Source organism: Hyperoodon ampullatus, assembly GCF_949752795.1.
Source record: "Hyperoodon ampullatus genome assembly, chromosome: 16".
NCBI classification, from domain to species: domain Eukaryota; kingdom Metazoa; phylum Chordata; class Mammalia; order Artiodactyla; family Ziphiidae; genus Hyperoodon; species Hyperoodon ampullatus.
This window is the reverse complement of record NC_136929.1, coordinates 12,450,754-12,475,176: the sequence shown is the minus strand read 5'-3', so window position 1 is coordinate 12,475,176 and position 24,423 is coordinate 12,450,754. Positions and strand designations below refer to the sequence as shown.

At 44.1% G+C, this 24,423-nt stretch overlaps 1 protein-coding gene across 1 annotated transcript in view; it reads left to right on the top strand.

The window, feature by feature from the left end:
• Positions 1-24,423, top strand: part of FARP1 (FERM, ARH/RhoGEF and pleckstrin domain protein 1) — a 295,645-nt gene that overhangs the window by 194,159 nt on the left and 77,063 nt on the right. Inside the window, exons 4-5 of the mRNA XM_079721658.1 lie at positions 15,881-15,923; positions 18,771-18,849. Coding sequence (XP_079577784.1) covers positions 15,881-15,923; positions 18,771-18,849 — 122 coding nt within the window. The remainder of the gene's footprint in view (positions 1-15,880; positions 15,924-18,770; positions 18,850-24,423) is intronic.

Here is a 24,423-nt window from a genome sequence, read left to right as displayed (position 1 = left end):
TCTGCTTCACTGGGCTGCCTTTCCTCACATCTCCCCATCTCAAAGAGCTGCGCACACCTGGCCAGCAGAGATGGTTGTATATGTAAGATGTATCTCGTGGACCTATTGGGGAGAGTGGGAACAGCTCTGTGTTATGGCCTGTAAATCTCTGTTTAAACATTTGCTTTCTCATTTAGCAACTGGGTAGATTCTGAACTTCTTTGATTTTGTACTTTATCTGAAAAAATTGGGATTAATAAATGACTATTTTACAAGGTTATCATGAGGATTAATTCAGATACTTTACAGTGTTGACCCCAGCAGGCTTCCCGGCATGGCAGTCAGTCAGCTATCTGCTGTATTTTTTTCTTGCATTCTGGCTCGGAAACCAGTGAGGCTGGCCTGCCAATATTTCATGAAAGCTACAATGCTCAGTGATCTGATAAACAATTCTGGTTTTGTATAAATAAATACTGGTAAAGGGAATTCCCTGATGGCGCAGTGGTTAAGAATCCACCTGCCAATGCAGGGGACACGGGTTCGATCTGTGGTCCGGGAAGATCCCACATGCCACGGAGCAACTAAGCTGTGCGCCACAACTACTGAGCCTGCACCCTAGAGCCTGCGAGCCACAACTGCTGAGCCCATGTGCCACAACTACTGAAGCCCACGTGCCTAGAGCCCGTGCTCTGCAACAAGAGAAGCCACGGCAATGAGAAGCGCACACTCAGCAACAAAGAGTAGCCCCCGCTCACCGCAGCTAGAGAAAGCTCACGTGCAGCAACGAAGACCCAACGCAACCAAAAATAAATAAATTAATTAAATTAAATTAAAATACTGGTAAAGCTCAGGAAGAAAACTGGCATCTTTTCGTTCATTTTGTAATCTTCTTTACACCAGGAAAAAAGTTTTACCTTTGGCAGGTGTCTTAGCTTAGGCTGCCATAACAAAATACCATAGAGTAGGTGGCTTGAACAACAGATGTTTCATTTCTTTCAGTATTGGAGTCCAAGATCAGGGTATCAGTGTGATCAAATTCTGGTGAGGATTCTTTTTCTGGCTTGTAGACGGCCACCTTCTCACTGTGTCTCAAAGAGCAGAGAGAGACAGAGATCTCTTTCTCTTCTTATAAGGCTGCGGTCCTGTTAGATCAGGGCCCCATCCATATGATGTCATTAAGCCTTAATTACCTTCTAAGGACCCTGTCTCTAGATACAGTCACATTAGGGGGTCAAGGCTTCAACACAGGAATTTGAGGGACACAATTCAGTCCATAGCAGCAGGCATGCTTTCTGGGGGCCTTGAGGTCATAGAACCTACACCTACCTGGGATGACAGACATCGCTAACTGGTGGTTTCCCAGCCCCTCTAGGGTCAGACAGGCCTCCTTCATCTATGCTTAGTTGCAGGCTTCTGACTTTGCTTCTTCCTGGGGGCCTGTGGACATCTGAGACCAGAAGGGGCTCTTTGTGGAACATGCCAGGTGTGGAGGGTGAAGAGCCCTGCAGGCCCAAGGACAGAGGAAAGTTCGGGAAGCCAGCAGAGGTGGGGCGGTGGAGCAGCCCGGTCACCACACAGAGCAGCCCCATGGTTCGGCCGGACATGGTTCGGCTGCGGTGACAGGGCAGGTCCCAGAGAGTCTGGGGAAAGGCAACTCGCTGGAAAAATAAAGCTATGGGTAATATTCTATTTCTTAAGCTGGAAGGAAGCTATATGGGGTTTCATTTGTTGTCAGTTTGTTTTTTAATTAATAGACTTCGGTTTTTAGAGCAGCTTTAGGTTTACAGAAAAAATGAGCAGAAAGTAAAGAGAGAAGAGAGGTCCCCTATGCTGTCTCCCTGGCACAGTGCCCCTATTATTAACGTCACCCATTACTGTGACGCTGTGTTACAATCGATGAGCTAGTATGAATACATTATCATTACAGTTCCAAGTTCAAATTAGGGTTCCTCCTTTGTGTTGTACATTCTGTAAGTTTTAGGTAATTTTTTTTTTTTTTTTTTTTTTGCGGTATGTGGGCCTCTCACTGTTGTGGCCTCTCCCGTTGCGGAGCACAGGCTCCGGACACGCAGGCTCAACGGCCATGGCTCATGGGCCAAGCTGCTCCGCGGCATGTGGGATCCTCCCAGACCGGGGCACGAACCGTGTCCCCTGCATCGGCAGGCGGACTCTCAACCATTGCGCCACCAGGGAAGCCCCATTCTGTAAGTTTTGACAAATGTATAATGACATATATCCACCATTACAATACCAACAAGAATAGTTTCACTGCCCTGAAAATCCCCACTACACCTCTCTCCCCTCTGAGCCCCTGAGAACCACTGATCTTTTCCTTCAGCATTTTCTTATTTTCTGTGTTCTTGATGCTTCAGCATTTGAGGCCTTGTTGACTGAGGAGAGACTACCCTTCCCAGGACTAGCCAGTTCTTAGACATAGCAAATGGTTCCCCTGCCAGCATACCTCCCATATGGAAATGAACCAATCCAGAGGCCGTACTCTGAACCACCTCTTCTATCTCGCTCTTACACTGCAGGAGACAAAATTCCTCTGCCTTAATCATCCCAGGGCCAGTGTCAGACACCTAGAGACGGCCTGACACCCCAGAGCCCACTAAGATGACTCAAGCTAGCCAATTCTAAGCTGCTTACCCTGACTTACCTTGTCTTTTCCCATGGAAACCACAGTAAAGCCTCTGGCCCATGCTTTGTCCTCACCCTTTCTGCCTCCTGGCAGACCCTGGTGCTTCCCCGCATGGCCCTGCATGGTGTGGCATGCCCCCCTCCTCCTGGGAACCATATGTAACAAACCATCTTTTCAATGGCAGCTGTCTCGTAACCTGTTGGCTCCACCGTATGTGACTGATGAAGGCTACATCTTAAAACAATTTGGTTTAAAAAATACCTGGAGGGGCTTCCCTGGTGGCGCAGTGGTTGAGAGTCTGCCTGCTAATGCAGGGGACACGGGTTCGAGCCCTGGTCTGGGAGAATCCCACATGCCGCGGAGCAACTAGGCCCATGAGCCACAACTACTGAGCCTGCGCGTCTGGAGCCTGTGCTCCGCAAAAAGAGAGGCCGCGATAGTGAGAGGTCCGCGCACCGCGATGAAGAGTGGCCCCCGCTTGCCACAACTAGAGAAAGCCCTCGTACAGAAACGAAGACCCAACACAGCAAAAGTAAATAAATAAATGAATAAACTAAAAAAAAAAAAAAAACAAAAACCTGGAAATAGGTTTCTAAAATGGACAGTCTTGAGAAGGTAGAAGTGGAATCATAGTTTTTGGATCTTCCCAAACCCAAGACCCACATAAAAACAGCTACTTAACAACATCAAAAACCCATGGACAACATTTATGGTAAAACTAGGTGTCAGAGTGTAAGCCCTAGATCCCAAAGTACAAGCAGTCGGAGATAAAACATCAGCCAGACACAAGGTCTGCATGCTATCAGAGTCTGTACAGGAGGCAACAGAGGGAACAGCAGGGCATCTGATGGAATGGAGAAGAGAACCCCCCAGAGAGCCACTAGAAATCCCAGGGGGACCGTTTGAGAAGAACAGTGGAAGCTGAGAGGCTTGATGGTGCTGGAACAGTCCAGCTGCAGTGAGCAGTAACTGACCTTCTGGGACAGGACACCACTTAGGAGAAACTATGGAGAATGGGAGTGAAATTGAGCCAGGTAAGGACACTAGAGAGGAATAATAGAGAAAGGGAGGGAAACAGAGGCAGGAAATCTCGGAAAGCAAGCCACCATGTTTTTCTAACACTGCCCAAAATTAATAGAAGAGGAAGCTCTGGGAAGGTAGGAAAGCTACCATGAACCATACTTTCTTCTCAGAAGGTTAGGAAACAGTTTTCACATAAAAATGAGTAACAGGGGCTTCCCTGGTGGCGCAGTGGTTGGGAGTCCGCCTGCTGATGCAGGGGACGCGGGTTCGCGCCCCGGTCCAGGAGGATCCCACGTGCCGCGGAGCGGCTGGGCCCGTGAGCCATGGCCGCTGAGCCTGCGCGTCCGGAGCCTGTGCTCTGCAACAGGAGAGGCCACAGCAGTGAGAGGCCCGTGTACCGCAAAAAAAAAAAAAAAAAAAAAAAAAAAAAAGAGTAACAGAAAGGTGTCACAGTCATGATTTAGAAAACAAATACCAGAAAACAAAAAACTTAAGTGTGTTCCTCCCAACATACCATGTAGGGCCTTGCCCAAGGGACCAGTTGGATCCAGCTGCCAAATTGTACTCAGTCAGGAGGATAGAAGAACATGCTGAATGGCGCCATGAGTGTGCAGTCTGCAAAATCCAGACCCAGAAATTATTCAGATAAACTATAAGGAAAAGAGAGGGATGGAGGAAGAAACTATAGGTGAAAAGATACTTGAAGGACATCACATTTTTGAAAATAAGGAAGACTAAAAGATGCACCACTTTGTGAAATAAAACATCCAGAAATGTGCGTGGTTACTGTAAAAATCTAGGTACTGGTTACTTTTAGAGGGAGGGGGCTGGTTTTAGGATAAGATGGCCGACAGAGTTCTGTTTCTTGACTTGGTTAATGGATACAAGGGTGTTTGCCATTTCATAATTCGCTAAGCTGTAGGTTTGTTTTCAGTAGTTTTAAGCATCTGTGTGTTCTTTTAAATTAGACAGTTTTAGAAGGGAGAAAAAAAATTAAAACAGAAGGAGCGGGACTTCCCTGGTGGTGCAGTGGTTGAGAATCCGCCTGCCAATGCAGGGGACACGGGTTTGAGCCCTGGTCCGGAAGGATCCCACATGCCGCGGAGCAACTGAGCCCGTGTGCCACAACTTCTGAGCCTGCGCTCTAGAGCCCGTGAGCCACAACTACTGAGCCCGTGTGTCACAACTACTGAAGTCTGTGTGCCCTAGAGCCTGTGCTCCACAGCAAGAGAAGCCACCGCAATGAGAAGCCCACGCACTGCAACGAAGAGTAACCTCCGCTCCCCGCAACTAGAGAAAGTCCGCGTGCAGCAACAAAGACCCAATGCAGCCAAAAATAAATAAATTTAAAAAAAAAAAGGTGATACAAAAAACAAAAAACCAGAAGGAGCAAACTATAGATTAAAGGGGGGGAAATCCAATGAAGTCACCAGAATACCCACGTGAAATCCTTGAACTGAATTTTTCAAAGCTAATGCAAATTAAACAAGTGATTTTAAATTAGTTAAAACCGAGTAATTGATGTGTTATAAGTACCATGCCTGAGGTGTATTGCTGAGCCCTTCTTAAAAAATAAAGGTTCCCAAAGGTTAAAATTTCCCTGGAGGCAAAGGCCCCCTGAAGCCCCAGGCATTGCATTATAATATTAAGTTCTAGTTTTATTCCAAAACTTGCCTTTGCATACATCTGGGATATCAGATACTGCCTAATGAATTTAATGCACTAATGCATAAAGATGGCACTCTTTATACATTTCATTTCATACTTTGGTTTATAGATCTATCTTTAATTCCTTTTTATTTAGAGCTTTCCTTGTAAATGAATAAAAACATACCCTCAATTTTTCAGTTCAAATTTTATTCATGCATTCCTTCAGCAGTCAATTTTTTGTCGTTGTTTGGTTTTGTTTTTTTAACGGGGGATGGTGGTGGTGGTGTAGGGGATGAGGCTAGATTAAGAGAGACTTAATGGACATAATCAGATATGAAGCATGGTCCTGGATTGGAGGTTAGTTTTGACAGATCCCAGTAAGGACATTCTTTATTCACATGAAGGAATTTGAATAGAGTGTGATTATTTGGTGAGAAGAAAAGTTTACAAAATAGAAAGATAGAAATCATTGACTAAAAAGCAAAAAGTAGGTTATAAACAATATGATCTCATTTGGGTTTTTAAAAAGTGTATGTATGTTTATATCCACGCACATCACTCTTCAAAAAAAAAATGTGGAAGGGATATACATGAAGGCAGTGGGTCTTAAAGCACACTCCCCAGGTCAGCAAGCAGCATCAGCATCACCTGAGCAGTGCAGATTCTCAGGTCCTCACCCAGATGAGGAAGTCTGTGAGTAGAGCCCCGCCCCCATAGTATATGTTTTAACAAGCTCTTAGGGTGAATGTGATACAAGCTCAATTCTGAGAACAACTTCATTAAAGTGTTAACCATGATCTCTTGGTGGTGGACAATTTTTAAAATTTTGCTTTTGTGAATTTTCTAATTTTCTAGCTTGCATATAGATGAATTCTATACCAATAGTTTATTTTTAAATTAAAAGGTTTTTAGTAGCATCCCACAAATTTTAGTTTAGTGTGTTTTCACTTTCAGTTTAAAATCCTTTCTAATTTCCCCTTGGTTCCTCCTTTGACTCGTATTATTTAGAAGTATGTTATTTTGTTTCCAAATATAAGGATTTTCCAGTTCTTTCTATTATTGAGTTTTAATTTAATTCTGTGGTTGCTGGAGAATATAGTTTGTATGACATGAGGACTTTTAAATAATTCACTGATATCTCTTTAATGGCCCAGAATATGGTTTATTTTGGTATATGTTTTATGTGTACTTGAAAAGAATGCTCATCCTGTGGGTGGGACGGAGCATTCCATCTATGGCAGTTAGATCATGTTGGTTGATAGTGCTGTTCAAATCATCTGTATCCTTAGTGAATTCCTGTCTATATGTTCTGTTAGTTATTGAGTGAGAGGTATTAAAATCTCCAACCATAATTGTGGATGTGTCTATTTCTCCTTGTAGTTTGATCAGTTTTTGCTTCATGTACTTTGAAGTTCTGTTATTAAGTATATAAATACTTCAGATTTTTATATCCTCTTAATTAATTGACTCCTTTGTCATAAGAAGTTATGAAAATAGGGAAGACTAAACACGGGTGTATAAAGTGTATTTGTGAAATAAATACACGTGATATTCTTCTGATGTCTACTTTGATACTAATTTAACCATTTCAGTTTTTAAAAAAATTATTAATGTTAGCATGATATGCCTTTTTCCGTCCCTTTCCTTTTAACCAATTTATGTCTTTATATTTGCAGTCTGATTCTCGTAGTCAGTATAGAGTTGGGTCTTGCCTTTTTATCAAATCTGACAATCCTTTTTAATTGGGAATGTTTAGATCGTTAACATTTAATGTGATTATTGATATCAGTAAAGCTGGTCATCTTACTACTATATATAAAATAGATAACTAATAAGAACCTACTGCATAGCACAGGGAACTTGGGTCAATACTCTGTAATGACCTATATGGGAAAATAATCTAAAAAAAGAGTGTATATATGTATATGTATTACCGATTCACTTTGCTGTACAGCAGAAACTAGCACAACATTGTTAATCAGCTATACTCCAATAAAAATTAATTAAAAAATTAAAAAGTAGAATAAAAAATCTTTTTATAGGAAAACAAACAAAAAAGTTAAATTGGCCGTCTTGCTGTTTGTTTTCTATTTGTCTTATCCGTCTTTGTTCCTTTTTCCTGTCTTCCTTTTGATTAATTGAATATTCTGATGATTTTATGTTATTTTCCTTGTTGGTTTATTAGCTATAGCTCTTTGATTTGTAACTTGAGTGGTTGCTTTGGGGTTTATAATGTCCATCTTCAACTTATCACAACCTGCCTTCAAGTGATATTATTCCTCTTCACATACAGTATAAAGCCTTACTTCCATTTTCCACTTTTTGACCTTTTTGCTCTTGTTACTGTTTTTTTAACATAAGTTATGAACCCCACATTACATTGTTGTTATTTTTGTTTGCCAGTCAGTTATCTTTTTTTAATTGAAGTACATTTGATTACCAGTTAGTTATCTTCTACAGAGATTTAAATAATAAAAAATTCTTAAAACATATATTAACCATACAGTTGCCATTTTGGTGTTCCTCATTCCTTTGTGTAGACACAGATTTCCATCTGATATCACTTTCTTCCTGCTCAGAGAGGCCTTCCTTTAACGTAGCTTATTATGTGGTTCTGCTGGCGATGAATTCTCTGAGCTTTCATGTTTGGAAATGTTTTTATTTTGCCTTCCTTTTTGAAAGATGTTTTTTGCCTGGTCTAAAATTCTAAGATGTTTTGAGTATGTTAAAAATCTTGCACCATTGCGTTCTCACATTGTTTCTGGCAAGAAATCTACTGTCATCTTTATCTTTGTTACTTTATATATAATGTCTCTTTTTGCTCTGGCTGAGTTTTAAGATTTTTTTCTATATCACTGTTTTTGATAATTTGATTGTGATGTGCTTCCATGCAGTTTTCTTCATGTTTCTTATGCTTGGAGTTTGCTGAGATTCTTGGATCTGTGGGTTTATAGTTTTTTTTAATTTTGAAAAATTACAGCCATTATTTCTTCTAATATTTTTCCATTTCTTTCCACCTCGCCTGCCACCTCCTCTCCTTCTGGACTCCAATTACATGCATATTAGGCTGCCTAAAGTTACTCTATCGTTCTCTAATGCTCTGTTAATTTTTTGGTAATTTTTCTTTCTGTGTTTGATTTTGGATGGTTTCTATTGCTAGTTTTTCAAGTTCAGTAGTATTTCTTCTGCAGTGTTTAATTTGCTGTTAATCTCATCCAGTGTGTGTGTGTGTGTGTGTGTGTGCGTGCGTCTGCATGTGTGTGTATGTTTGTATCACACTCTGTAGTTTTCATCTCCAGAAATTTAGTTTGGGTCTCCTTAAAATCTTCTATATCTCAACCTTTTGAACATAGAGAATACAGTTATAATAACTGTCTTCATATCTTCTTTACTAATTCTAACATCTGTGTCAATTCTAGGTCCCATTTGATTGTTTTTTTCTGGGGGGGGTTGCTTTTTTTGTTTTGGTTTGGTTTGGGGTTTTTTTTTGTCTAATTATGGGTCATATTTTCCTGCTTTGTATGCCTGGTGATTTTTTTTTTTTAATTGGATGTCAGATATTGTGCACTTTACCTTGTTGAGTGCTGGGTAGTTTTGTATTCCTGTAAATGTTACTGAGTTTGCGGGGGGGATGCATGTAAGTTATTTGGAAACAATTCAGTCCTTTCAGATCTGGCTCTTAAGACTTGTTAGGTAGGACTGGTGTAGTGTGCAGTCTGGGGTGAATTATTCCCTACTCCTAAGGGATGACCCTTCAGTACTCTACCCAGTGCCCATGAGTCATGAGGTCTTCCCATCTGGCTGGTGAGAATAGGTAGTATTCCTGGCCCTGTGTGAGCACCAGGCCTGTAACCTCTAATCCTCTGTGGGGTTTTTTGTTTATTTGTTTTTTGTTTTTTAATTTTTTTGCCCCATCTTGGCTGCTTTCCTCACAAGCACACGTTGATCAGTACTCTGTTGCCTGCTCAAGGGTAACCCTCTGTACTCTCCTAAATGCTTTCTACTTTCCTGTGAACTCTCTTTACCTTGATCCCCTGCACTCTCAGCCCCATCTCTTCAACTCATGGATTTTGCCAGGTTCTGCCTATGTTCTTTCTCTCTGCACCATAGCCTGAAAACTTGCTCAAGTCAGAGGCTGGTGTAGTCATAGAGGTCATAATTTTAGTTTCCTGTCTCTCAGGGATCACTGTTTCTCATTGGTGTCCCAAATCTTCAGATCTGTCATGTTTCTTTCCTTTCCTTTTCTTTCTTTCTTTCTTCCTTCTTTTGTTGTTTCATGTAGGAAGATAAATCTAGTCCCTGTTACTCTATTTTGACCAGAACCAGAAACCTCTAAAAATTAATAGATTTTTAAAAAGAAAGCCACACTTAACATATCTTATAAATATACCGATATGTAAAATTAATAAACTAATTAAGATCAATATGAAAAATTACATTCAAACAAACTATTACAAACAAAAATTCAAAGTAAAGTCATTTCTTGTAGGAGCCAGCCTGCAGAAAAATTCGTTTGTTGCAATGAGTTCTAGACACTGGATAATTTTTTGTATCATATTTTACCTGGTTCCTATATATCTTATAGTTGATGATGAAATAGTTCTGCTGTGTGCAGTTTTGACTTCTAAATAAGAAGAAGAAAGATGAACTTTTGTTGAGTCTTTTTAGAGGAGCAGCATATTATGTTGCAGAAAAAGCACAGGTGTGGAGTCAGATGGACTTGAAGTGGAATCCCAGCCATTTGACCTTGGCCAACTTAAATAAGCTCTCTGAGCTTGGCTTCCTTCATGTGTAAAACAACCACATTGTTGTGGATATTCAATGAGAGTGTATAAAGCACCTATCCAATGCCTGGCACACAGTAGGTGCTCAGGAAATCGACTCTTCGCTGTCCCCCTGCCCGATGTCATGTAAGTGACTCTCTTTTAATAAGACTCTTTCCAAAATACCTCAAATCTTTTAGTTGCCTACAAAATCCAACTGAAATGTCACTCACCAAATAATAGGGGGAAAAGATTTTTAGGAAAAGAACATAAAGGCTTCGGGGACAGCGATTCATCTTGCTTTGCCTTTGATGCCTAGGCATTAAAGCCTTTCTTCTCTAAGAGTATTTCAGTGCAGAAAACACAGTCCAAAAGGGGAAAGTAACATTTAACAGGGTATCAAAGGAAAATAGGGAGGCTGACTGAAATGTAGGCAACCAGGGCAAGATGGGGCTGAAAAACTGTGTTGAAACTAAATTGTGGAAGATAGGTGTTATGAGCTGAATTGTGTCCCCCGAAAATGTGTATGTTGAAGCTGTGACGCCCAGCACCTCAGAATGTGACGGTCCTTGAAGACAGGGCCTTGAGAGAGGTGATTAAGTTAAAATGGGGCTGTGGGAGTGGGCCCTAGTCGAGTCTGAACAGTATCATTTTAAGAAGAGGAAACTGGGAGATACCCACGGGACATGAGAGCCTGTGTGCACAGAGGGGAGACCTTGTGAGGACACAGCCAGAAGGCGGTCGTCTGCAAGTCAGCGAGAGAGGCCTCAGGAGAAACCAAACGTGGGACACCTTCAGCCTCCAGAACCGGGAGGAAATCGATTTCTGTTGTTTAAGCCACCCAGTCTGTGGTACTTTGTTATGACAGCTTGAGCAAACTCTTACTTTATAGGCCTTCAAATCCCAGCAGGGGAAGTTCCTTGATTCCGTGAGTCCTCCTGACTAGGTATGGCATTTCTAGAAGCCCATTTGTTTTAACCAAATCCCTCTACGGTCAGGTAATGTGGATCTGTAGCTGTGCTCTGGAGACCAGCAGCATGATTTTAGTGAGAACAGGGATGTGTGGCTTGGTTGAAGGAGTTGCGGGGGTGAGGTTAGAGATGGATGATTACAGTTGTGACCCTCCAGAGATCCGTTGGCAGGAAAAGAAAGTTTATGGTGCTTTTGTTGCCTTTTTAGTTCATCTGGAACTTGTTTCTGTTCTGCTTAGGTTGAATGAAGAAGTGATTTGTCTAGGATGACCTAGACGCACTTCAGTCCTTTAGTCGAGCAGCAACCCTATTTTTCTTCCTGCTCTCCCTCCAGCTCATCCTTTCTTAGTGGTTTAAGTCCTTAGCGTGCAAGGCCTTTCCTCTCAGCTCTGCAAATATCAATCTGACTGGTAAATGGAGAGGGTCTTGTGGGCCCCGCTTTCTCACCCAGGCCAGTGTAGCTGTGACGTAACCGATGCCTTGGAGCGTTATTGCCATAGAGCTCTACTAGACGGGCTAATTCAGGCCAGTGTGATGTTCCCAGGCCTTCATGGTTTAAAACCACATGCTCGGTTGGCTCAAATTGGTGCTTATATTTGATGAATTCCACAGAAATGCCAAAAACAGAAGAGAGATGTTTTAAAACAATTCATAAAATTGGCTGCTACGTTGCCAGAGCATATCTGTTTGGTCCTGAGTGGTTTGCAGAAGTTTAGGCAGATTCTGTGGCAGAATTGGCAATGGTGAAAGACCTCAGAGGTGGTGCCCCTGAGGCAGGCTTGGAGGCCCACAGAGCACGGGCTGGCAGGCTCACGAGTGGATGCTCCGCAGCTGCAGAAAATCCCTCTAGAGTTCTTCGGTTAATTCTCTCACACGCAAACACAACTGTGTCAAACCTTCTCCACTCGCCCACATCCTCCAACCCTCAGGTTTTACAGGGGTAAACAGATGGTGTCAAAGAGGAGCTTTCTTATCTTCCCGACGCAGAAGTGTAAACTGACGTCCATCTACCATCAGCCTTTCTGCTCCCTCCCTGCGCCGCTGGAAGAGCTCTTCTTTCTGTCTCCGGTGCCCTATGTTTTAGAGCTCTCTTTCCGCACCATCCCAGGTGTCTTAGGATACTGGTTATCCCTCCTTGCTCATACTCTCAACCCCTCCCTCTGCCTTTTTCTTTTTCTTTTTTTTTTTTTTTTTGGCCACAGCTCGTGGCATGCGGGATCCTAGATCCCTGACCAGGGATTGAACCCCTGCTCTCTGCAGTGAAGTACAAATTCTTAACCACTGGACCGCCAGGGAAGTCCCAACCCCTCCCCCCGCCTTTTTTCTTTGTTCTTTTTGTTTTTTTTTTTTTTGAGGTACGCGGGCCTCTCACTGTTGTGGCCTCTCCCGTTGTGGAGCACAGGCTCCGGACGCACAGGCTCAGCGGACATGGCTCACGGGCCCAGCCGCTCCGCGGCACGTGGGATCTTCCCGGACCGGGGCACGAACCCGTGTCCCCTGCATCGGCAGGCGGACTCTCAACCACTGTGCCACCAGGGAAGCCCCAACAGTACCTTTATTTGATTCTTCCCCCTCCTCCACACACCCATTCTCTGGCCTCTTCCTTCACAGCCAAGCTTCTTGGAAAGCTGTTCATCCTTCCTGTCTCCTCTCCAAGTCCACTGACCAGCAGATACTCCAGCTCTCATCTTGTTTGATCTTTCAGCAGCTCTGGATGTTCTTCCTTCTGGAAGCGCTGTCTTCCCGTGGCTACCGTGACGTGACTCTCTCCTTACGTTCCTTCTGTCCTTGTCTGCGCCCGTCGGCCGTTCGAAGGCAGATGCGTCATCAGTGCTGATGCATCTCATCCTTTGGGCTCCACGAGGCCGTCTTGTCCTCATGGAGTCACAGTGCTGGCAGCCTCTAAATGTGAGATCTCCCGCCCAGGCTTCTCTGAGCTTTGGATGAGTGTGTCCCACCATTTTCATACTGTTTCTTCCTCATGAAATCCAAGGGCACCTCCTAAAATGAAAGTGTCTAGAACCCCTCCATCCTGGCCCTCTTCCAGTGCTCCCTGTCTCTGAATGGCAGCAGCATCCATCCGGATGCCTACGGCAGACATCTGAGTGTCATTCTGGATATTGTCTCCTTCTCGGCCACCACATCTAGCCCATCGGTAAATCCCACTGGATTTTACCTGTTACATTTTTCATTTCTTTCTTTCTTTTTTCTAAATTTATTTATTTTATTTATTTATTTTTGGTTGCGTTTGGTCTTCGTTGTTGCACGTGGACTTTCTCTAGTTGTGTCAAGCGGGGGCTACTCTTCTTTGCGGTGCGCGGGCTTCTCACTGCAGTGGCTTCTCTTGTTTCAGAGCACGGGCTCTAGGCCTGTGGGCTCTAGAGCACAGGCTCAGTAGTTGTGGCACACAGGCTTAGTTGCTCCGCAGCGTGTGGGATCTTCTCAGACCAGGGCTCGAACCCGTGTCCCCTGCATTGGCAGGCGGATTCTTAACCACTGTGCCACCAGGGAAGTCCATGTTACATTTCTCTTGATTCCACCTAATTTTCCCCAACTCTACTTCTGCCCTCCTGGTCCAAAACACCATCTTCTTTTGCCTGGACGACCGCAGCAGATAACCTGCGTCTATTCTGACCCCCTCTTTCTGTTCTCACACTGCCAGCGTAATCCTTTCAAAGTGCAAATCTGATCATATCAGCCCCATATTTAAAATTCTTCCCAGTGTTCTCAGGATAACGATGAAGTGTCTTAATGTTGCCTCTGTAGGGTCTGGCCCCTTCCTGACCCACCAACCTTGTTCTCCTGTCATGTTGGTCTCCCCTAATGTTAAGTCACCTGGACAGGTGTTTTCACTGCATGTCTTCATAGCTTCTTCTCACCTCTCTTCAGATTTCAGCACAATGTCACCTTCAGGGAAGGCTTCCTCCTGCCTCTACCCCACCTGTAACTGGGTCAAACCTCTCTATCCTGACACTCAGAGTCCTCTGGGACTCCCCCTTGTTTCCTTTGTCTCAGGTACTTCTTTACTTTTCTTGGGAAGGTTTCGTTTCCTTCTTTCTCACTAGACCATATGCTCCATGAAGCAGGCACCATGATTGGTCTCCCATCATTGTATTCCCAGAACCCAGCAGAGCAACACAGTGATGTGTTGTTGAATGAATAAATGGTTTTGAAGAACAGGGTTTGAGTCCCAGCCCTGGGCAGCTATGGTCTGAATCCCGCTTTTCTCCTCTGTCAAATGGAGATATTTTTGCCACCTTTTAGGATTCTTGGGAGAAAAATAATTCATCTCACAAACGACGATTGTTGTTTTGAATGATTATTCTCTCTCATTTTAAGGTTGAGTCTTATGAATGTGACAGTGGAGGTGATCCTAAGTCAACTAATGCCTTTATTGTTTTTCTCATATAACAGAGTGGTAGGGGACGGGGAATATAGAAATGAGAAGTTCATTAGGAAATCATATTTATTTGAAAAGGTGGTGGGGAAGATTAACCTGAATACATAGACACTTAAATTCTTTTACTTTTACCTTTTTCATTATGAGAATTCTGAGTGATCATTAAAGGTAATTTGGATGATATAGAAAGGCAGAAGAAAGGAAGAAATCACCCATCTTCCCACCTCCCAAACACATTTTCCCACACTCTAAAATAATTCATCAGAAGTCAAGTTATGGGATGAAAGAGTATATATATGAATGCTTTTTAGGCTTTAGATAATTATTCCCTAATTGGTCTCCAGAAACGTTGTGCCAGTTCATACATCCACCAGTAGGGTAGGGCGGTGTCCATCTCCTGGCACCCTTGCCAACTCTGGGTTTATAAAATACAGACATGCACTGCATACAGGCATATCTAGATGCGTATTTAATGGGTGGAAATGGTATTTGATTAAATTTGCATTTGTAGTGCAAGTTACTCGTGAACTTGGACATTCTCTTGTTAGCCGTTGGCATTTTTTCTTCACCAATTACCTGTTATTCTTTGCATAATTTTCTTTAGGAGTGTTTCTCTTTTTCATATTTACTTATAAAACCCTCTTTACATTAAGCCCATTAACTTTTTAAAAATCATATATGCAAATATGAGCTTCAATAGAACCCTTTCACATGATCACAAGTTCAGGGGTTAACTTATACTTTATTAATGACAACTGGTTTCTGTCTTCTTTTAAAATTTTGCCGCTTGAATTGCATGCTAAGGAGAATGTGTGTGAAAAGAGTCTGGACTTTGAAGTTGGACAAACCTGATTTCAGTCCTACCTCTGCCACATTCTAGCTGAGGGCCTGGGACAAATTATGAGCATCTGCAAGTCTCAGATTTCTCTCCTGACTAACAGGAATCCTCTGGCCTTGCTTTGAGAGGTAAATAGCTTATGGATGGTGCCTTGTGCAGAAGTATGTTCTATAAAAGTTCACTCCCTCTCTGTACCGCTCAAAGATGTGTTGTTCTGTATGTACATCTATATACATATATTTTGTTTCACTAAGAAGCATGCATATTTTACTCCATTTATAGCCAGATGTGCAATCACGCGTTAATATTTACTGAATAGTTAACTGTGATCAAAGTACCAGTGAGAATAGAAAAATTCTTAGTGAACCGTGCACTATTTGCATCTAGGAGAGATTTTTAATTTTCAAGCTCAGGGATAATATTAGCAAGTTCGGATCCGTTCTGTAAACATGGGAGACAATGTAAGTTATGGCATTCTGGAGGGAAAAAAAAGGCACAGGCCGCTTCAAATCCTCAAAAATATTTTGATTTTAGACAGCTCCTAGTGGAGTCTCAAAATACTTGCACTGTCTCATTGAGAATTGATGTCTCAGTCTGTTCTCTTTTCCTTTGTAGGTGTGGCTGGATCTCTTAAAACCTATTGTCAAGCAGATTAGAAGTAAGTATGTATCTCCCACCCCCACCTGTTTAACAGTGATGTCAAATATAAAGCCAGACGTCTTCCTTGTCTAGGCGTCGTCTGCCCTGTGGTGTCAAGCACTGGGGCCATACTTTCTTTTTTTACCCCGTGATTGCGTTTCAGCATCCACTAATCCACCTACTATTAAATGTATCTTCTGCAATTTTAATATATAACAATTTGGTAATCAAAACTTGGAAAACAAATGTCATTTTAATTAACGACTAAAGCAGGCCCTCAAGGCCCCAAGCAGCTGAGCTTGTCTGGTCTGTGTTCATGTTTCTTACTGTCACTTTTGAAGGGGGGAGGTGGAACCATTTATTCATAAAATTGCTATTAGGTTTTCTGTGCTGCCTTTTCAAAGCCTGTGAGATCAGAATGCAAGTGGTGTTTGGAAAAATAAGGTGCCCAAAAGTGTGTGTGTGTGTGTGTGTGTGTGTGAGAGAGAGAGAGAGAGAGAGAGAGAGTGTTTGGCAAGCAGGACAGAAGGGAGTCTGCCTTGCATTTAGACCGTGTTGTCGAAGGAAAGATAAAGGAGGGTCTAGGAGAGAAGTAAGGAAAGGGAACACTTGCTTTTTCCCTCCCTTCTCATTGTGCGTCAGCACCAGACCATCCTCCCCTCTCTCCGCTGTGAGGTCAAGTTCAAAGACAAGCTGTCTTCTCCAGTTCATCCTGAATTGTCCCTCACTGCAGCCAGAGACCAGGCAAGAGACTGAGGATGGTAACAAAACTGCATTCCTTTAGTTGAACATGAGTCACACAATACCTCTTGGGGTCGGTTTTATGTCTGATTAAGAAACCCCACCAGTGCAGTGGTTAAGAATCCGCCTGCCAATGTAAGGGACACGGGTTCAAGCCCTGTTCCGGGTAGATCCCACATGCCGCGGAGCAGCCAGGCCCGTGCACCACAACTACTGAGCCTGCGCGTCCAGAGCCTGTGCTCTAGAGCCTGCGAGCCACAACTACTGAGCCTGAGTGCCACAACTACTGAAGCCCGCGCAACTAGAGCCCGTGCTCCGCAACACAAGAAGCCACCGCAGTGAGAAGCCCGCGCACCACCACGAAGACCCAACACAGCCAAAAATAAATAAACAAACTAAGTCTATTAAAAAAAAAAAAAGAAACCCCACCAGGCTACTTACAGCAATTTATGTGGCTGTAATAAACAGGCACACTGTGTTGAGTGGCCCTTACGCAGTTGAAATTGATATTGATCTTCTATCATTTAAATTAAGCAATCGTTAATGCAGAAAACGAAACAGCCGTTGTTCAGCGTTTATGGGTGGCTGGCCTAGGACTAAGTGTGGAGGACATGTTGCTGTGAGCAGCCGCCAGGCCTGAAGGCTGGAGGAAGCACAGCATCTAAATTGATGACATTTGTTCCCGCAGTAACCCGCGGTGGGAACTGCTGATGGTGGAAAAGTGTCCGACCCAGGACAGCGGCTGTGGTTTGGCTTAGCCCCCGAGCAGAGGCTCTTCTTTTCATCTCTGTGGGCTGTGACTCGCCCCGTGTGACAAAGCTGTCATTTTGCATTGAGTGCCAGCATCTTCCTAGCTTCGGGTTTTCTAAGGATCCAAGTAGCCTCATTTATTTCCCCATCTGTGAAAACTGCTGGGAAGAATGAGCGAGACCTTCCCATCTTCCCCGTTTTGTTCTTGCTCTTTCGTGATCCAGAATTGACACGCGAGGATTTCTGTTCATTTTTAGAATCGTTAGCAGAAAGAAGCCCGGCTTCTCTTGGTTTCAGTATTCCTGTGCCTTGTTTTTTTTTCCTCCTAATTTTGTACGTATTGCCAACATCTTCATCTTCTGATACATCATTTGGGGTTTTTCCCTAAATTGGAGTGTGTTATAAAAATTAAAGTACAACATCTTTTGTGACGGTGAAAGGTAGAGCAAAAAAGACATTTTTTACTTTTATACAACTGCTGTTAAAATTTGGATTTCATCACAATACCTTGTGTTTCATAGAACATAAACTTTCGCTGTTATTCCAAATGGCAGAACCTGTAAGATTGCTTTTGTATTGTGGCTTATACAGCAAAATAAACTCTGACTCAGGTTACAAATTATTATTTTATAACCTATTTGATGTTCTGTTTGAATTCTGGAAAGTTACCTGTCTCGTTCCCAGTATTACCCTGCCCACCCCCTCCCAGATCTGCTTCCTAATTTTGTTGGAATTTATTGATAGGATGGTGTATGAGACACTCAGTAAAGGCTTTGACTGACTGTGATGAACACAGTAGCCGCTGTACCTTGGAGAGAGTTAGAAATAATAAATTACGTAACTGATTTACTTTTTCATTATCTCTTCCTTAAGCTGTCTAAAGCCTATATTTGGACTAAAGCAGACAGATAAATTTTTGAAGACAAATGCCTGCTTTTAAAATCTGGGTACAATTTACGTCTCCAGGGGAAAAGTTTGATGCCTCAGTGTAAAGCGCCTGTCACAGTATTTTTAAAAACCGGGTATCTGGAACTTCCCTGGGGGTCCAGTAGTTGAGACTCCCTGCTTCCAATGCAGGGATGGGCGTGAGTTCCATCCCTGGTCGGGGAACTAAGATCCTACATGCCACGCGGTGTGGCCAAAAAATATAATTTAAAAAACCCCAAACAGGTGTCTGTGACCCCACAATATGAAAATGCGAATTAGTAACCAACTTAACCAGCTATTAAGTGACTTAGATGTTGGCAGAAGTGCTCTGGGCAGCTCGGATAAGACTTATTATTTGGTATCTAATATACCCTCTTACATCTTTTCCTTTAATGGCATTTGAAAGACAAATCAATAAATGCTTTACTGCTTTTTCCCCCCTTTCTAGGGCCAAAGCATGTCGTTGTTAAGTTTGTGGTGAAATTCTTTCCACCTGACCACACACAACTCCAAGAAGAACTCACAAGGTTAGTGGTTTGGAAACTGGGTATTTATTGCTGTGGAGCGGAGAGAGTGAATGTTCTAAGTCAGCTGATGAAACATCTTCACAATGTTTCCTTGACCAGCATCTGCTCTGTGCTTGACAGTTTAACCTTCCTCCCTCCCAGTTGTGTTTATAAACATGGGAAGAAAGAAAGTACCAGAGTTTCCCTGAAAGCTGGTTTCTCGAAGGCTGTGCTATGAAGTATCTGGGCTTATAATCTGTTACTGTCATATTTCCCCCTCTTATACCTGTCACCTCACAAGGCAGTTTTGGGAAATGAATCTCTTCTGTGAAACCAAGACGTGAACTCAGTTTCTCTCTGTTGCTGCAGTGGGTGAATCGACATGAACTGTGCGTCAGTTTCTTTGAAAGTGTGGCCAAGTGGGCGGGGCGGGGCCAAGCCCCGCCCCTGGTAGCTGTGTTACCAGCCGGTTACTACACGCCCCTGCACCTCTGTTAAGTCCCGTGGCAACGCGACTGCAGTGCTCGCTTGGCCAGCGGTGTTCTGAGGATGAGAACTAGTATGCATGGAGCGTCCGGAAGCCAGCAGGGATGCTCTGAGTGACAGCCTCCATCATCCTCATCACCATCTTCCTCATCTTCATCCCTACTACTGCCCATTTTATAATTTACAGCAAGACACGTGGTATTCTGAAAGAGAGCATAGCCTGGTGGGAACAGGCGAAGATAAAACGCCGCCCTTTCAGGACTACACTACACTGGTCTGACCAGCCAGATTCCTGCCGCACGTGCCTTTCAAGCTTTAGCTGCTCAAGATGAGGGCTGTCACGTCTCTCTTGTCCCTCTGGGTTGAGAGCACAGTGTTTTGGGTGGTTGAGTTGGTTAAATGGTTCATCATTTATCAAAGAGATGAAAACATTCGGTCAACAGTACTGATGCAGTATACGTGGTGTGCAAGCCTTGCTCCAGGGACGGGGAGCATACCGGTGAAGAGACTGGCCTGACTATCACGGGAACAGACACAATGATTAAATAAACAAGAAAAATATCAGATAATGGTCAGAGCCTTTAGGTAATGGAAGTAGATGACGTGATAGAAGGTGACCGGTGATGCCTTTACAGTGCTTGGTCTGGGATGCTTGAGCTGAGAAATTGACAAGGATCTGTCAGTCATTTTCAGAGGAAGAGCTTTCCAGGTAGAAGGAACGCTTAGGCAGTACCAAGGCAGAAACAACCTCCAGACGTTCACATACCTACAAGAGGGTTCTCGGCAGGAACACTGAGGGCGAAGTGCACTGAAGTGGGGCAGAGGCCCGATAATACGTAGTGTTGAGAGGCTGGTTGCCATAGATACCGAGGGGAGGATGACAGGAAGAGATGGCCGTCACCCAGGCCAAGATGATGGCGGCAGCGGAGGTGGTGGAGTGGAAATGGAGAAAACACATGCATTTGGAGCACGTGCTGGAGGTGGGGTCGGTTTGAATCTGTGACGGGTTGTGGGTGGAGGCTGAGGGAAGGAGAAGGGATGCTTAAGGTTTTGACTTCAGCAGCAGCTGGATGGATGGGTGACAGCTAGAATGGGAAGGGTGGAGGGAAGGAGAGGACTGGGGAGGGTGGAGAGTCACGGGTGTGGTTCTGCCAGATCACGTCTGAGGTCCCAGCTGGGCATCCCGGGGCTGCGTCAGGAGGGGCGCCAGGTACACGACTGCGATTCCAGAAAGCGAGGCAGGCGAAGACTCTTCCCACGGCTTCGCGTGTTCTGAACGAGTCACCGCTGATAGTTTACCTCCACTTTCACCCCTCGAATGAATGAAGCAGCTGAGTGGCCAGGAACCGCAGAGGCCGTCAGCCTTCTGGGAAGCACATGCCTCGGCTAGGGCGCTTCCTGTGGGGGAGGGGCAGCTGGGGCTGCCACCCGCGTTCCAAGCTGCCGACACCGTGCGGTGTCCTTACTGGGGCTACCGTGTCTCAGCTTCTGGGGCTGGTTCTCCTGTTGTTGGAACGTATGTTGCTCGAAGCACAGAATATTGAAATGAATCTGAAGGCCAGTCCAGCCGTTGGTCAGTAGCGTGCCTTTTCCTCCCGCATTTCACTGGGCCTTCATCCTGCTTAGGAAGTGGGTGGCATAAATTACCACTGCCTCCCAACCCCAGTCCTTTCTCCCCATTCTACTTGGCAATGAGTTTTGCACCTTTTCAGTTTTTGTGAATCATCATCTCTAGAGGTTTGTGATTTTCTACCATTCTGGTCCTTGTTATAAAATTCCAGACAACTTGTGACCATCAAGCCATGTGTGTGTGCCTGGTATTTTGCCGGCTGTTCCGACTGATCTGATAAATTCCTCAAGTGACACAAGCTCAGCTGGATGTAGCAGGTTTGGGGGTTTGTTGTCGCTGTTTTCTGGCTCCCAGTGTTAACTGGCATTTTAGAAATCTTTTCCGGAGGAGAGAATTCCTTTGGCTCTGGGGTGATAAAACTGATAGGAAGTTGAGAAGCTCCCCGTTGCTTTCCGCTTTGTCACAAGGTATGCCGGGAAGGCGACTTCCCAGATCCAAAGTGTTGTTCTCCCACACTCTCAAATACCTATTCAAGCAGAAATTTAAGGATGGGACCGTTGAGATGCCAGGCAGTTTTCTATGGCAGATGGTGAAGGAGGGAGCGTTTGGGAGAAGCCCTATATGGACACTACTTCATAGGCGAAGGAGGTGCAGACGAGAGTGAGACAGACAGAAACGGGCCCGCAGTTCAGACTTGAAGTGACTCGAGCTGCAGCTAATTCTTCGGGCCTCCAGGAATAGCTTTCGGCTTCCCATTTATATAGATCGAAGATTAAATTGCACTTTGCTGTTAAACAAGAAGCTGAATTCCTTTCTATTTATTGAACTACACTCTTACTGGAGCTCTTGTCCTACTGACACCAGGGCTCAGGCATCTAGAAGGAGAAAAGTACTGACTCCGAGATGCAAGTTTAAAACCTCTTGGGGGAGGGGTCTTTGGAAAAGAAGTCAGCAGGCTTTCTTCTGGCAGAGCTCAGAATCACTTGGCTGTGCTGGTGAGGTCAGACGTACTCCACTACTCTCTGAGCACCGCGACTGACGTGGGATCCAGTTTCTACTTGGCTGTGTTCTTAAAGGTGCAGGGGGCCGATCAGAATTTGCCGCTCTGCGGGGCCTGCTGCAGTGTTGTCCTTTGGCTGGCAGAGACGTCGTACTGTACACTGAATGAGGAAAGACAGATGAAGAGCTCCCGGATGAAATAAATTGAAACAGGCATGTTTAAACCATGGCATCAAGATGAGTGTGATTTCCTCCCCTGTGGTCCCTGGAAGTGACAGCCCTCTGATTGACCCTGCCGCTGTCATCGCCTCCCTCCTCACATCCATCCTTCCACCAAGGAGAGTTGATTCCGTTTTGAGCCGTTCATGTGAATTTGATTGGAGCTGCTTCAGTTTAGAATGCAAAAGGTGCTGTGGAATTTCTAAAGTTAGCCCTGCAGCCAGCGTGCGGGACTTACAGCTGTCTTTACCAGAAGATGAGACGGTACCCAGGAAGGTCTTTCTCAGATTACAAGGGCCTTAGCACAAGTCAGCGTAATCAGGGAGTGACACAGTCCTCCTGCAGTTGGCAACAGGGCACTCGTCCTCCGTCTAAGTAGGTGAGCTCTCGGAACCCAGCGCTGTCTCGCCACCCACAGGAGACCCTCCCCAGAGGCCCCGAAGCCTGTCGGACCCTGACCCTGAGTCTGTCCCTGGACACAGCATCCTGTGTTTGAACTGGTAGCCATTACCATATTCGGAATATCATGCTTTTAAAACATACATTCTTCCTACTTAGGTAAAAACTAACCACACAGATAAGAATGAAAGCCTGTCGTTCTAAGTGTTGGCTTCAAGAAACAATAACCACTGCCTAATCCAGAGATACGGTTTGAACCACGTCTTCCTGTATAAACCTATGTGCTGATGTTGTGATTACTTTATATGCTCTGCGATTCTCTACTTTGACTTTCCAAGGAGGGAGACAGAGATAAAAGAAAATGAATGAATGAACAAACATTACATTGGGGCGGTGGGTAAAGGTCAACTGTTGTCAACTAGTGGATCTGTGGGTGTTTTTTTGTTTTGGTTTTTTTCTGGTTACAGAATGCCTCTGTAGTTCTTTAGTTCTTAATCATGGAATTTCCTAAATGACTTAAAGGGGATTCATTTTCCTTTTATTAAAAAAAAAAAATTGCTAACATATACTGAATGTTTTCATTCTGGTCACTATGCTTTCCATGTATTATCTCATTTAATTCTTAAGGCCACCTCTATGGTTAGTCATGTTAAAAGCCCTTTTTTTGGGCTTCCCTGGTGGTGTGGTGGTTGAGAATCTGCCTGCCAGTGCAGGGGACATGGGTTCGAGCCCTGGTCTGGGAGGATCCCACATGCCGCAGAGCAACTAGGCCCATGAGCCACAACTACTGAGCCTACGTGTCTGGAGCCTGTGCTCCGCAACAAGAGAGGCCGCGATAGAGGCCCGCGTACCACAAAAAAAAAAAAAAAAAAAAAAATAGCCTACCTGCTAAATTTGTCTGGTTGCTTCCTGTTTAGCTTATTCCTCTATCTTCTGTATTTCCTGCAAACTAGACCTTAGTTCTAAAGGATACAGGTTAAACATTCTTGGCTAGAATCCCATCCTAAGTGATGCCTTGTGTTGCCTGTTTCATTAGTGATGCTGAGCTTGATCACTGAGTTAAGGGTGGTGACATTCTGACCTTTCCATTGTGAGAGAAAGTCATATGACTTCGTATGCAAATGTCCAAACTCCTAAGTGGTTTTTATACTGATTAACAATCCTTGCCAAGTCAATAATTTCTTTAGAGGTGTGGGGATGAGGGTTTTATAATTATGTTATTTTTGCTGTGTTATTTGTCGGTGTTCTTCTGTAAAGTAGAACTTTGCCTCATCTACTTAGATTGTCTGTATATCCTGGAATACCCTTCCTACTGGAGAGACAGATTACATGCCCAAGTTGCCTTGGGTTACCAGTTTCCTAAAAAAGAATTTCTTGAATAGACTCCTCAAATGGTGATACATTCTAGCTTTTCTGCTTTCTATTTTTATGACTATTATAATGGACTCATAAAGTTTCATTAGTTCCATGTGTTTCAGTTCACTTTAATCATTCTTTATTGCTACTCAAGTTGTCACAACTTTGGCCAGTGGACGCCCCTTCAAGGTTTTTTTTCCCCCTTTTATTTTATTTTATTTTTTTTTATTTTTTTTTTTATTTTTTTGCGGTACGTGGGCCTCTCACTGTTGTGGCCTCTCCCGTTGCGGAGCACAGGCTCCGGATGCACAGGCTCAGCGGCCATGGCTCACGGGCCCAGCCGCTCCGTGGCTATGTGGGATCTTCCCAGACCGGGGCACGAACCCGTGTCCCCTGCATCGGCAGGCGGACTCTCATCCACTGCGCCACCAGGGAAGCCCCCCCCTTTTAATATAACCCATTTGTATTTGCAAGCTGCCTTGCTCTCTGGCATAACTAGACCTTCCAGGCTTGCTTTGTACCTTCCTCTGCCCCACACCTGGAACCTACCATTTCTGCAGGGTCCT